The 15,330-nt window shown below is 33.7% G+C and overlaps 1 protein-coding gene across 1 annotated transcript; it reads left to right on the top strand.

Annotated features, from left to right (window-relative positions):
• The first annotated feature begins 5,654 nt into the window (after nucleotides 1-5,654).
• Nucleotides 5,655-14,211, top strand: LOC114753417 (NADPH:adrenodoxin oxidoreductase, mitochondrial). The gene is made up of 14 exons (XM_028942107.1): nucleotides 5,655-5,945; nucleotides 6,776-6,908; nucleotides 7,007-7,111; nucleotides 7,421-7,534; nucleotides 7,637-7,690; nucleotides 7,888-8,004; nucleotides 8,382-8,491; nucleotides 8,575-8,648; nucleotides 9,535-9,596; nucleotides 9,892-10,090; nucleotides 10,378-10,438; nucleotides 10,716-10,783; nucleotides 13,079-13,224; nucleotides 13,663-14,211. Exons 2-14 carry the CDS (start codon nucleotides 6,792-6,794, stop codon nucleotides 13,894-13,896), a joined length of 1,461 nt encoding a protein of 486 aa, XP_028797940.1. The 5' UTR covers nucleotides 5,655-5,945; nucleotides 6,776-6,791; the 3' UTR covers nucleotides 13,897-14,211.
• Nucleotides 14,212-15,330: the final 1,119 nt, after the last annotated feature.

Here is a 15,330-nt window from a genome sequence, read left to right as displayed (position 1 = left end):
AAAAACCATCTTCAAAAGTCTATTAGAATTTTAAACCTTTTTTATCGCATGATAGCTTTTAACTTTTACAGTCAAAGCTCATGGTCTCCCATTGTCATTCCCACTCAATTTTCTCCCTCATCTCGCCTTTGCTAGCATTTTTCCTTGCTTCTGTCATGTCTGTCATGTTTTTCCATCGTCGTTGCTGTTGCCGTTGCTGTCGCGTCATCTTCTTTATTTCTATTTGAGTGTTTTTGCCCTTTCTCTTCCATTCTTTCTATGGGTTTTGTAGTTTTTGTGGTTGTTTGATTGTTTAAAAGATGTGGATAGTGTTTTTTTTAATTAAAAAATATGATTGTTTGTTCCAAGTTTGAATAGATCTGTTTTATTAGTTTTCTTGCTTAAACATTACTTAATACATGGCAGCTTGAATAGATATAATTTTTCTTTTCCTCATTTTGTAGATCTAAGTTTGACAGCTTGAAATTTATGAGTTTTATCAGATCTGGGTGTTTGATTTTACCTTCATCAAATTTTAATGGCTTCAATCTGGTGGTTGAAAGCTTCGATATTCTACCAATAGCAAAGGACTTTAGGTCTCGAGCAAAGTGAAAGGAAAAAAAATTCAATAAATAATAAGTAAGTTTTTTACTGTTGCGGTTATTTATATAACCATTGTGAAAAGTCACATACTATGATAGTTATTAAGCCGTTTTGAAATTCTCTACTTTTTTATATTGATGGTATAGATGTCGTACTCAAAACCGTCGTGAAAATCTTATTTTAACTACTATAAAAGGCTTTTTTTTTTGTAGTAGTGAATTCTCTCTAAATTTTATTATATATTGAAATTGATGATGATACATGGCATTATATGAAGTGCTATATCTATATAGTTGCTTAGTACTTACCCATTCTTAATTTCGAAAGTAAACCACTCACATGGTAAATTCAATGAACTTAACAAACAAAAGACTATCTTCTTCAATTTATATACAAGTTATTGCTTTGTGTCACGGATTGTTGTTTGACTTGCCACAACACAATTCCATATGTCATATACCCAAATGATCACTCTTGTTGACTTCTAAAAGTGCTTCTATTTCCCTTTTTATTACTCTATCTCTACTTATTATTGCTATTTAATCACACCATTGATCAAACTTTTTATTATATCACTTTATATTAAAGCCTTCCCCACTTTATTTATCGTTTTCAATCAGTTAACATGATGATTTATTTTTACCTGTCCACTCCTCTATAGATATTAGAGGGAACAAGAGTGTCCATTACTAAATTATTTACCAAAATCATATCCTTTTACCTTGCTTGATTTTGTTATAAGCTTAATTTATCAAGTAAGCTTTCTTTTATTATTATTATTATGCTCTTTTTATAATGTTATATTAACCTTTATATTTTGCGCTATGATAAATAAAGTTTGAAGATGAAAATAATATATCTATGCATTGCGTTTATCAATCATCAGAGTCAACTTTCATCTTCTTTTATCTTCTTTTTAGGAGGAATGTTATGTGAAAGAGTGACTTTAATTATGAGTAAAAGCTGAAAAATTCACGTTTTCACTTCATTGATTTTGTCCACCTTCACTTTTTGACATTTTTAATTTGTACTTTTATCATTTGCTTTCAAGAAACAGAAAAACTTCAAGTACGTGAGTGATACTTCAAAATTATGAATATATTAATAAATATAGGAGTTTAATTAACGTGGTCTTTTAAATTTATAACCTTTTCTAAATATTTATATTAATTACACATATTTTTTGGCTAAATATTAATTACACATATTAAAGGAAAATTTCATTAATATGGTAGTTCTCAATGCAAATGATTGAAAGACATCTTCAAAAAATTAACCCATATTTTTTCACAAATAATTAATTTAACTAATTTTCTTAATATTCATAGATTAGCTATTTAGCTTTTAAACTGACTTGAGTGACTACTTATTTTTCTTGGAAAAAGTTTCATACACATATGTTGAGATTTTAATTATCAATTTGTTAATTAGAATGTGATTTTTTTCCTAATGATGATACAAGAAAGGAAAGTACTTAGGTCAAATTTTTTATATCCATTATGTCAAGTTTTCCAATTATACTTGCTTATGTATCCTTTTTTTTTTTACGTGGGTTTATAATTAAATGCTAATATTTCAAAAATACTACACATGATTATATATGATGAGAAAACTTAACATGATAAATATAAAAAACTTAATGTAAGTATTGTTGAAAAATGTATAGTTGAGCTGCACACTTATATTTATTTTTGGCAAAAGAAAACTTGTCATATTATCAGAAAAGATTATATTCTCATTAAATTTAAATGGAACTTCATACCAAATTAAAGACGAAATAATACTTCTAATTTAAATTTTTCTTGGCACACCATATGTAGATTTTTTTTTTCCGGACACAGATATCCTCCATTAAAGGCACTTCAAAACACCGTCAGACATTAAATATAGGCACCTCTCTTAAAAAAGATTCAAATTTGTCATATTATAAGGGACTAGTCCCTACGGCCTACCGGTAGACCCAAGCATGTTAGTAACATACTTTTCCGGTCCTTAATATATGACTTAATTGTTAATTTAATTTTTGTATCAAATATAAGACTTATTTCTTATATTTATTAATTTTTTCTAAATTACCTTTATGGATACTCTTCCAACCATAATCAAGTCAGGGAAGAAGAATATTAAGAAAGATGATTACGGTGTTTTAAAAAAAATACATCGTATTTTTTATAATTAACTAACTTATATAAATTTTTTAATATAATCAAATTAGTTAAATAAGTTTTATATTAAGATCGGAGAAGTATTTTTTTGGGCTTGAGTTAGTAACATATTTAGGTTTGCAAACGCATCATATATTATTTTGGGTCATAGAATAGGCCCGAGTCAGAAGCATGTTTTCTTCAAACGTTAACTATTGTTCCTGCAGTCCAAGCCCATTGAAACAGTAATTCTAGCCCATTAAGTTACTGGCCTTCCGTTTGTTTTTTAAAATAACTGAGCGTAACGGACCGGTCTTTCACAATATGACAAATAAAATTTAAATTTCGATAATATTTTGAGCATAATTATCTTTTATAAGAGGATACCAGTATCTAAAAAATGAAGAGCAAAACCTGCTCATCTTTCATCTTGAATGTTTAATCTAATGGTATAATTTGTTTTGATTATAAATATAAGCCATAATCACTATCTTTTAAATATATAAATTTTTTTCTTAAACCCTCCCCACTTATCAACCATTTTAACAGGTTTTTTTTTTCATCATCAAAGTAATTTTTAATGTAAATTATTAAAATAGATACTTTAAGAAAATCAATACGATTTTTCTACAAAGAACTAATTTTTTATTTATTTTATGCATTAGTTGTCTGAATTTTACATTTAATACTGCAGTGATCCAGATATATGAGACATGCCACATTCACCGTAAAATCAGCCTACATGGCGATGAATAAGGCTGTGCACCTATCAACCAGGACATACATGGACATTTGGAAGAGTAAAGTACCACACAGATGCAACTATTGTGAGTGGTTGTTGCCTCTTTTCGCTTTTCCTTTCCTTTGTATCCAAAAAGAAAAAGAGGTTTTCACCTCAGCCACAAATTTTCCTAACTTGTTAACTTATTTTCAGCATCCCAATTTTGCTAGCTATAATGGATTATTTTAAGACGATAGGAAAGGAGGAAAGGAAAATTGACAGCAATATGAATTCAACTTAGTGAAATAGGTCTAAGGCATTCATGAATACTTTTTTTTTTTTTTGGGTGAAAAGCATGAATACATTTCTTTGCTCATTATGACACAAGAATGTAACTGATGATCATAGTTTGTTGTAAACTTCAACCAAAATAAAGGCAGAATAAGGCAGGGATAAGGTATAATATTGGGCTACGCCAAGTGTTTGATTAACTTTCTTGTTCTCGCAATTAGGGACCTTTTTTTTTTAATTACCCACAGGAAGTTTTTTATTAAAGGCAATTATTCTCAAAATACAGATGGCCACTAACTGTGAATAATTTTTTTAATAGAAATTTAAACATTAGTTTATCATGTTGTGAAAGACTACTAGGTATAGTATAGTATTGGGTTAAACAAAGTATTTGATTTGACGTTTTTGTTCTTACAATCGGGGATTTTTTTTAATTACTCATTGGTATTTTTTATTAAAGACGACTATACTCGAAATATAGCTGGGCACTAATTGTGAATAACTTTTTTAAATAAAAATTTAAACATTAGTTTATTATATTGTGAGAGACCAGCATGCCATGTAAGGACGTGAGAGAAAGGAACTAGTGAGGGAAGAGGAACTAGCTATAAGTAATAGGTTGGCAAAATAAAAAAAAGAAAAAGAACTGGTATAATAAATACTTTAAAGTTTAGACACAGGTTACAATGATAATTGGTATGGAAATCAAAATAATTTTTGGACGCAAAAATTGCTTAATTTCTACATCAATTACTTGTTTAACCAATGTAGAAAGTAAATCAATTTTTTTAAAAAAATTATATTACTTTCCAAACTGGTTATGTGCTTGACTGATTGGTGTAGAAAGTTAATTTAAAAATAAATACATTCTAATCAGCTATGTGCCTAATCAATGTAGGAAGGGCAAAATAAATTTCAAAAATAAATTTTTATATGTTTTGTAAGATTTGTTTTCTAACTTGTAACTTTTCTTCTCATTATTCAGAATGTTTTTTTTTTTTGGTTATACATTGCATGGTAATCTAGCGTCTATTGGCAATCGACTAATCCGGACTCGAGGAGTAGGAGTGCCGCCCACATAGGCGGAGTTGTCCCTTCTCCGAACAAGAGTGTTTCTCAGGACTTAGACACACATTCTCATCCTTACGAGAAACGAAACCATTTACCAGTTGGACTAACTGCTCGTTAATTATTTAGAATCTTTTTCTCTCACGCTCATGGGTTAAGATTTTATATTTAGAAAGAAAGTATAAATTTTTTAATTAGTTTTTATGTTTACAATTAGAAAGAGTAATATATAGACTATACTCTTGTCCTATTATTTTAAATTAAAAAGATATATGCTTATCATATTTTGAGAAATAACTTTTTCTTTTAATAAACATAAGTATCCTCCCATTATATGTGGTCACTTCTTTGAGCAAGAATATGAGGGAGTAATGCTTTCTTCTAGACTCAATTTTCATCGAACTCCTAATTCTAATATGAGAGCAAAGATATCAAATGAAACTTCTAATTTTAATATTTTTGGCACACCCAATTCAAATAGAAAAAATGGCAATAAATCAATCTGGTTTGTTAATTCACCAATGGTTGATCGGACTACAGTAGATGGTGCAGGGGTCTTTGGATTGCTCCAAAAATACTCTTAAAAAGTGTGTTCAAATCAATTTTTATCACATTCTTATTTTTTCTAAAACTGTTTCATTGCTAAATTACCCTCATGACTTTACACTATTCCCATATTACCCTTACTTTTTTTTTTAACAAGAGAAATGGAGTATTTGGATAAAAATAAAATTATAGTTTTAAAAATACTTTTAAATAAATATGTGAATAAATTTATCTCAATTGACGAAAAAATACTTTTTAAAGTAATCCAAACACTGAGGTTCCAACGCCAGGGTCCATGTTCAAAGTAGACAGCCGGTCCAGGGACACAGCTCAGCGCCATCTTGGCCAGGAGGCCCGCAGCTTCCTTCGCCGTCCGAGAAATCTACTGGACTGAAACATCCCATTCACGATTCAGCATCCGCTTGGTCTCATTTATGAGTTCAGCATCCGAGCGGTCGGTTCGTGCAGAAGGTTCGCCTCATCAGAGCAATCCGTTTCTAAGACGACGTTGCAGTCGCCCTTTGACTGAGCTTGCCACCAGACTCGCCTCCTGAGCTTGCCGTCGCCATCGTCCTGTGCACCTGCCTCTTAAGGTTTCACCGTAATGCCCTGCTCTTCTTTTATTTTTCCTTTTCAATCTTGTGTCGGGAAAATAATTATCATTTGTGGCAATGCTATGAATTTTGTTGCAAAGCATTTGGAATGACTGGGGGGAAAAATGCTTTTGGCAAAATTTTGTTGAATCTCAATTGTGGATATTGCGTTGTAAACCATTTGAGAATGAAAGGGATTAACCAACATACATGGGCTTCAAGGCGAGCTGCAAAAAGCATTACTTCGAGGTTCCAAGTTCGAATGCTAGTGCCAGCAAGCTAAGCAGAATGAAGGGGATTAAGGCACACTTTCGAATCAATTCTTTAACATTGTTTAAGAGTTTATGGGTCCATATGTATAAATTTAAAATTGTACTTTGCTCGAAGTGTTATTATTGGTGCGTGGTACTATATGCTGTTTATGACATTCGCCAAAGTTATTTGTGTTGATCCATGGATCTTTAATTTCTTCTGAGGTTTGAGGTTGGCAATGATACGAAAACGACAACCTTATATAATTATAATATGTTTCAGCCTTGTATTATGCTTCATCATCATAAGATCAATCAATAAGATAATAGGCAAAATAAAGGCATGTAAGCATATAAAAAATAAATCAATCTGGTTTGTTAATTCACCAATGGTTGATTGGACTTCAGTAGATGCAAGGGGCACATCCTGTCCCTGATATGCCTCTTCAAGATTGAGAGGGCTCAGATTAGAAATTGAAGTTTGAAACCCCTTCAACACAAAGGAAGGAATTGAGACTCTTGGTGATTCTTTTTGATTAGCTCTCTCTCTCTCTAATCATCTTTATATCTTTATTTCAGGCATTACGTTGAGAAAATGGCAATCTTCCAAGCAAGAACATGGCTTTCCAGAAGCTTCACTACTCTTTCATCTAACCCTTTGCGTGTTTGTGTTGTTGGAAGTGGTCCTGCTGGTTTCTACACTGCTGAGAAGGTAAGCTCTTATTTATGCACGTGCGTTGTCAAGTATCAACTTGCTAATTTTTTTCTCCTAAAATTTGTGAACTGTTGGCATGTTAATTGCATTTTTAGATGTTGAAGGCACACCAAGAAGCTCAAGTTGATATCATTGATAGGTTGCCGACACCTTTTGGGTTAGTCCGCTCGGGTGTTGCGCCTGACCACCCAGAAACAAAGGTCAATATCTGCACCTTTCCTTTGAAAATTGATAAACTTAGAAGCTCACTAGTATCGATGTGCCTAACAGTCTTTTGGGTGTTTATATGATTGATATTGGGGTATTGATTCTCCATAAATAGCTAGAGGCTGCATATGTTCATCTCAAGGAAGGGGGAGAAGTTGTAGTTCTTCAGATGCCCCGAAGTTCTTGAGAAAAAAAAATAACATGCTTGATTTTCTTCCCCTCCTTTTTATTCCTAGCAATCTTTTTCTTTGGTGTAAAGAAGTCTCTTAATGGAGCTTACTGTACCAGAAAACTTGCAACAGATTGTCATCAACCAGTTTTCAAGGGTAGCACAGCATGAAAGATGCTCATTATTTGGAAATGTAGCTCTTGGGTCTAGCGTTTCTCTATCTGAATTACGTGAGCTGTATCATGTGGTGAGATTCTAGTTCTAGATGTGCTCTCTCTATATATGGTGACAATTTTTTGAGTACTTATTTATTGGCTGTACCTTCTTATCAGTCTATGCATTTCAACAGGTTGTGCTCGCATATGGTGCTGAAAGTGATAGAAGCCTTGGAATTTCTGGAGAAGTATGCTTCAACTTGTTATTTGCTTTTTCCTGGATAGTAATGCTCTGGTAGAATTTTTGCTGTTTCACTAGGATTCTTTTTAGGTACAAGTAGTTTCTTGATGCTTATTTGTCAATTCATAGTTATGCGTTAGCTATTTACTTTAGACCTTGAGTTACTTTTAACATATTCCTTATACTTGCTTATTTTCTTATCAGAATTTGAAGGGGGTATACTCCGCCAGAGAATTTGTTTGGTGGTATAATGGGCATCCTGATGCAAGAAATCTTGACCCGGACTTGAAAAGCACTGATACAGCTGTAATTCTTGGTCAGGTAGTGATGTAGAACCAGAAGCAAATAATAGAGAGAAAGGGAAAGGTAGGAAGATAAGAAGGAGGAGGGAGATATGAAGGAAATAGAGAGGGATCAATGACTATCATTGGCCAAGAGAATTTTATTAATAATCAATCAGAAGGCAACCATAACAGGCCTAACCTAAATTAACAAGGGCCTCAAGAGCTAACTTCGGTAAGATAAATGAATTCAGAAGTAAAAAGATGATTGAAGAAAATGAAAATATAAGATCTAATTTACAATTTAAAATTAGTTACCAATATGTCTTGTAATATTCTTTTCCCATTCTCCATTGTGTAAGTCTCACCTTAAGGGTTTTTGAGGTTTTCTAGGTAAATGGTCTCGTTTAATTTCAGGGAAATGTTGCGCTTGATGTTGCACGCATTCTTTTACGGGCTAGAACTGAGTTGGCAACGACTGATATTTCTAGACATGCTTTGGCTGCTCTAGAGGAGAGCTCTATAAGGTTTATCATCACATACTCTGAAGCTGCCTGACAATCTTGTTTCTATTGTATGATGTATCTACATAATATTAGGATCACTGCAGGAAGGTCTATTTGGTTGGAAGACGTGGTCCTGCCCAAGCAGCTTGTACTGCTAAAGAGCTACGTGAAATTCTCGGTAAATTCTGCATATTCATTTAGATGCCAATTTCAGATGAACTGTTCATTTTTCTTATACATGTTTATTGTTCTGCAGAACTCTTTCCATAGGGTGATCATTTGGAACTCGTAATTTACCCCCTAATGCTGTTATTAGTCGGACTTAAAAAGTTTCCTACCTTCTTCTAAACTATTGCTCCTCAACTGACCTGCTGCTTAGCGATAACCTTTATCAATCAAGCCTCCAATTCCCATATGATTTCCGTGGGCTCACTTGCCACTCTCCAATGTCACTGCCTCTTGCTTTTCATCTGATTTTTATTTATCATAACTCATTGGTTTTGATTTTGAAACATTCCAGACCTTAAAGGTTTGGGGTTGAACTGAAAATGGGAATCATGGTCATGTATCTTGGTCCTGCCACTGGTTTTTAATCTAGAGGATTACTAGTGCTATTTCGATATAGCCTGGTATTGGTTTATCATTTGTCATGAAGTCATGAACTATGTTGCATGGGAATGCAATATGATTATCTTGTTCAAGTACATATGATATATTTAAACCTCCCCCCTCCCCAAAAAAAAAAAAAAAAAAAAGAGTAGACAATGAACCTTCTTTAAACGGGATCCATATTACTATGCCAGGTCTTGTCACTTTCTCTCACTCACCCACAGACATGTGCACATGCACGTGTGCAGAACCCGTGCAGGGAATCCTATTTCAGTTTTGAAATATGAATCTCAAAGTTTGAATAACTTTATAAAAATTAACATTTAATTTTAGATTTTGGAAGATTCAGGGTAAAAGCTAAAAAAGTAGATTTAGAATGGAGTGACTTAAGGTTTTAGACCATTTCAGTCTCTTGCATACACGAAACTAATGTAAGCTCTGGCATCTTCTTACAGGTATTCATAATCTTGATATTAAAATTCAGGAAACTGATCTACTTCTAACTCCTGCAGATGAGGTATGGGATGCTTCCAATTTGTTTCCTAATTTATATGATGGCATCACTTATATTTGATATATGTACGAGCTGTAACTACACACACACATTTTATTTATCATTGTCATTATTTTTAAGAATCCTATGATGTTACATCTCTACTTGCAAGTATGGAATTCCATAAATAGTTTCTCCTTTCCAGTTGGTGATGATTTTCTTTAAATGTACTTCCTCGTTTGTTTTTCCTACTGAAAATTACTATCCTGAATTTCTTCCCGTTGGTGTTATCTGTGCCTGCTGCTGTCACTTTGCAAAGGAAGAATTAAAGAGTAGTCGTATACAGAAAAGAGTTTATGAATTGCTATCTAAGGCAGCTACTTCAAAGCCTGCACATGCTTGTCTGAATCAACGTGAACTCCATTTTGTCTTTTTCCGGAAGCCAGATAGCTTTCAGGAGTCAAAAGACAGAATTGGCCATGTTTCAAGTGTGCGCTTTGAGAAGACAGTTTTACAAGGTATTTTTTATATTGTTCATATTTATGTTGTAACTTGTTAATTGTAAACTTAGCATCGTTAGCACCACATCAATGTACTAGTGTATGATTAGTAAAGATAATTTAGCATAGTTTCTTTTAACTGTTGTGGGGGAGAAAAAAAAGGACCTTGTTAAACAAATGGTGGATTTATGCACTCCTGTAATTTCTCAATCTGGTAAAATATAAACTTTTCTTGAAGATTCGAGTACACAAGAATCTTTTCTTGCGCTAAGAATTACTGTTAATTCATCTACTGCATGTTGCAGGGGTGGGCCCCAGGAAACAGGCTGCTGTTGGTACTGGACAATTTGAAGATACAAAATGCGGGTATTATTCTTTATCCAGGAAACATGTAAAATTACAACTACTTCACTTGTGTATAAACATTCTAGCCAGAGCTTAGCATGAAAACTATTGATCAATGCCTTTGAAAAATGGAAGTTCCAAAGGCATTGATTCATATTTCCAAAGATCAAAGAGATAGAGATGGAGTTGTATAAATGAATGATCGCTGCCTCCTTGGAAAGATATTTATTTCCGTTGTGGTTTTAGAAAATGTTGAGATTCAAAGCTGAGTCCATTGCACTATACTGATGTTTTGTAGGTTGGTACTCAAGAGCATTGGTTACAGATCAATACCAGTTGATGGCTTGCCTTTTGATTATCAGAAAGGTGAACAAATCATTTCATACCTTTTGTGTTAATTTCCTATTTTATGTTTTACTCTGAATTATCTCAGGCTTCTTCCAAAACATGTGTTTTTGGGGAAATTATATTGGAGATCAATAACAAATTTGGAAATGGATTCTCGTTTCTTCTTCCTAAAAACATCTGTGGTGTTATCTGGAGAATTAGAAGGGGGGAAAAACAGTAAAAAAATAACAAAATTTTTGTTACTGTTACCAATCAAATTTGTTTTTCTTATAGTTATTTGCACTGACTTTTGTACAATGTTATAGCAAGAGTATTAATAAAAATAGACTTTAAGGGGTCAGTGTCATTTATACTATGATTAACTATGTATATTTTGTAGTTCCTTTCTTTTTCCCCCAGCATTTGCTCTTCTTATCTCTGTGTTATGAGCATCATGGAAGTAGATGATAAGTTGTTGTAGTTCTTAGTGTTTATTGTTATGTATTGTTTTGATGGTTATCTACAAGATTACGAAGCAAAAGGAGAGGACAAAGAAAGATTTGGACCAAGTGAGGTATATAAAGGATGAAGAAGGTAAAGTTCTAGTTATTGATTGTGATATTAAGGATGGATGAGAGGGCTACTTTTACAAGCTCTTTAATGAGGGAAGCAAATGTTTGACTTGGGCTTGGAGGACTTGTTAATTGACGAAGAGGAATGGAATTTGGTTTTTTACCGTAGGATCCGCATCGGAAAGGTTAAGGCAACTCTTAAGAAAATGGACAATGGCAAAGCTATTGGACCTAACAGTATTCCTATCGAAGTTTGAAAATGTGTAGGCGAGGAGAGTGAATTGTGGCTAACCAAGCGTTTTAATGAAATTTTACACTCCAAGATTATGTTGGATGAATAGAGGAAAAACACTTTGGTTCCTATTTACAAGAGTAAAAGAATTCAAAACTATGTAAGCTACAGAGGAAAAACACTTCCATTTCTGAGAACCAATTTGGATTTATGCTGGGGAGATTCACGACAGAAGGGAGTTATTTACTAAAAGGGTTAATGGAAAGGTATAGAAGTAAAGGAAGGGATTTACATTTTTTTTTATTGACTTGGAAATAGCTTATGATCATGTGTCAAGAGAAATAATTTGGAAAGCTTTGGAGAAGAAAGGTGTTTGGGTTGCTTACATCAAAGCCTTACGGGATATTTACGAGGGGTTAACTACAAGTATAATAAAGCCTGGAGGTGAAACAAAAGACTTCCCTATCAAGATTGGCTACACCAGGGACCTTCTTTGAGCCCTTACTTGTTTAATCATGTTCTAGATGTTCTAACTAGGCTTATTCAAGAAGAAATCCCTAGGTGCATGCTTTTCGTTGATGACATAGTTTTCGTGATTGAATCAAGAGAAGAGATTAACTCTAGATTAGAGCTATGGGGAAGTACCTTGGAGTCAAAAGGTTTTTGTTTGAGTAGGAGCAAAACAGAATATATGCATTGTAATTTTGGGAGAGGCAAGTTAGTGGTGATTTGGAGGTTAAAATGGGAGATCAAATCATTTCTCAAGTGTCAAAGTTCAAATATCTGGGATCCATCATACATGAAGATGTTGAAATTGATGGAGACAGTTTCTCATAGAATACAAGCAAGGTGGTTAAAGTGGAGGAGGGCTGTTGGAGTTATTTGCGATAAAAAGGTATCTGATAAGCTTAAAGAAAAATTCTATCAGACTGCTATAGGATTAGCTGTTATATGGTAGTGGATGTTGGGCTCTAAAAGAAAAACAAGAGCATAAAGTTAGGATGGCAGAAATGATGATATTGAGATGGATGTGTGGTCATATAAGAAAAGATAAGATTCAAAATGCAAATATAAGAGTAAGAGTACTTGTGGCACCTATCAAAGAGAAAATGGTTGAATATTGTTTGAGGTGTTTTGGACATGTATAGAGAAGGCTATTGGAGGTGCCGGTGAGAAAAGTAAATCAGACAGTTTGGAGCCTTTTAAAAAAGGCAAAAGAAGACCGAGGAGCACACTCAATGAGGTCATTGAATGAGACTTTCGTTAACAATCTATCAAAATATTTGATAGTTGATAGATGACAATAGTGTCATGCGATTTATGTAGTCAACCCCAACTAGAGGGATAAGGCTTGTTGTTGTTGGACTTGTTAGAATATTAACTAGCTAAAATATATAACTTATAATCTGACTTGAGAGGAGTTATGTGGATCAATGATGGAGTTCTCAATTCCAAATCCCTTTTTTATTTTCATGTTCTGTGTATTTCTATTCCCCTTTCTCTCATCAATATGTGGTTGCTAATTTTCAGGTATAGTTCCCAATAACGAAGGTCGAGTGCTGAGTGATGCTTCAGGGGATTCTACATTACTTGAGGAGGGTTTGTATGTTTGTGGTTGGCTGAAGAGAGGGCCAACTGGAATTATTGCCACAAACCTTTACTGTGCTGAAGAAACTGTAAGCTTGCTTCTATATTCATGTTGTTCTTAGGAAGCTTACTACTTGACAGTGGTATAGATGATTGCAAAACCTGCCATACTAGGGCTTATAAGTTCCTAGGGAGTTTGCAAACAGCTAAACATGAAATTTTTGCTTGAGAAGTGTTAAAGATTTGAGTCTGAAATACTGTGGGTGATTGGCATTCGAAGTAGTTAGATTCTTAACTATTTTTCCATTGCCTGATGTTAATAGTACTAGAAATATAATTATATGATACATGCATGCCAAGTTATATTGTAAAATGAGCTACTAAATCCATAAAGCCTTCATCCCCCCCCCCCCGGGGGGGTGGAAGGGCATAGTAGCTCTGTCCCAAGCAAGTTGCTTTACTTTCATATGGAATATGGATCTGTGTGATTGTTAGTTTTGTATTTTGGCTGACAATCAACATGACAGGTGTCAAGCATATCAGAAGACCTTAATAAAGGAGTTTTGGTACCATCGTCGATCTTGCCAAAACAAGGCAGAGACGGTCTTCGCCAGCTCCTACATGATAGAAATGTAAGAATAGTTTCATTCAGTGATTGGGAGAAGATAGACACTGAAGAAAAGAGGCGTGGAATTACAGTAAACAAACCTAGGGAAAAACTAGCCACGTGGGAAGAACTGCTGAAAACTGCCTCAGGATGAACCAGTTCTTCCATATGATACTTCAAGATTAGCTTGGTATATGCAGCATACCTACAAAAAAAATTGAAAATAATTGAAAAAGAACTACCAAAATGTAGATTAGCGTATTTGTTCTCTTCATCTTTAGAGCAACATTCTTTTCTCTTCCTTTTCAATTTTTGAAAATAGTTTTGTTAATTCTACATTGTTAGATCCTCTCCTGTGAGGCATGAATGGTTGGCTGCAATACAAATTACAAATGCAAAATACTGTTGAGCAATGACATTATCCAAGTCGCATGCTTTGAGAGTTTTAAGACACTATTATTGTTCCTTACCTCAGGTGTTTCTATTTACTCTTACAAATATTGAGATTCTATTGTTATTTCTTGAGATCCACTGGCTTGGGTTTCATAACATATCTTCTAATTAATTTTGATAAATATGCCATGCTTCCGTCATAAGCACTGCTTCTAATTTTAAGGGGATTTTTGAGCTATGCATACTTTTTGAATAGGAAAGAAAGCTTAGTTAAGATGCTATTCATGTTGTCTGATTGAGATGACCAGGTGAAGTGGAGGACAATAAGTTGAATGTTGATGAAATGAAGGAGTCCATATACTATGAACCATTCTAGAAAGAAATAGGTTGCTGGATTCCTCTAGTGGTCCGTTATATGGCTTTGATGAATGAAATTGACCCCTGTCCATTCAGACCTTTCTAGTGTTTCACTTTTTGTCTGTTCAGTAATATAGATATTGGAGTTGTAATCTGACTCAATTTGTGAGGCCTAAATCGTCCTTCTGCAAGTTCAGAGGGAAAAAAATTGGTAAGACAAATTTTCCTTGAGCCAATCATCGTTCGGAGGAAAAACATCTCAGGGAATGTGGACTTTCTTGTTTCAACTGCTGCTCTCGAAATTTCGTTTAGATTACGTTCGATTCGCAAAATCTTTTGGCTGAAAAAGAAAAGGGAATATGACAGGAAGTAACTATTGGGTCCCTAGATAACAAAGTAATAAAAACAAACGAATATTTCTGAATAATGATGATAAGAGAGTAATAGACAAATTATGCATGAAAAGTTGCCTCAATATATCAATGTGGTCATTTCCCCTTCCCCCAACCATCAAAAACATTTTTAATCGGTACAATTATGATTGGGTCAAGTGAAAAGAACTTGATATTTCTTAAATAAAGTTGTGGGTTTAAATTTTTCGAATGAAAAGGAAAAGAAAATCACTTTGAGAAGGTAACGTTTATTTGTTGTATTAGATTAGTCTTTTAGTATCATCTAATGGTATTATTATTTTTTTTGGTGAAAAAAGACACCTCTTGATCAGCCAATAATTATAGTATAGGCGTGCCAATTCCATGTTAAAAAAATCACGTCACTTCTTCATGTGGGGAATACGCACTTGTTTTTGTCTAAATAGATATCACTTTCCAGTTGAGAT

This window comes from Neltuma alba, unplaced genomic scaffold, assembly GCF_004799145.2.
Source record: "Neltuma alba isolate B1F8T4 unplaced genomic scaffold, ASM479914v2 tig00007919_pilon, whole genome shotgun sequence".
Taxonomy (NCBI): Eukaryota; Viridiplantae; Streptophyta; class Magnoliopsida; order Fabales; family Fabaceae; genus Neltuma; species Neltuma alba.
The sequence above is the reverse complement of the archived record's forward strand: the minus strand, read 5'-3'. Positions and strand labels throughout refer to the sequence as shown.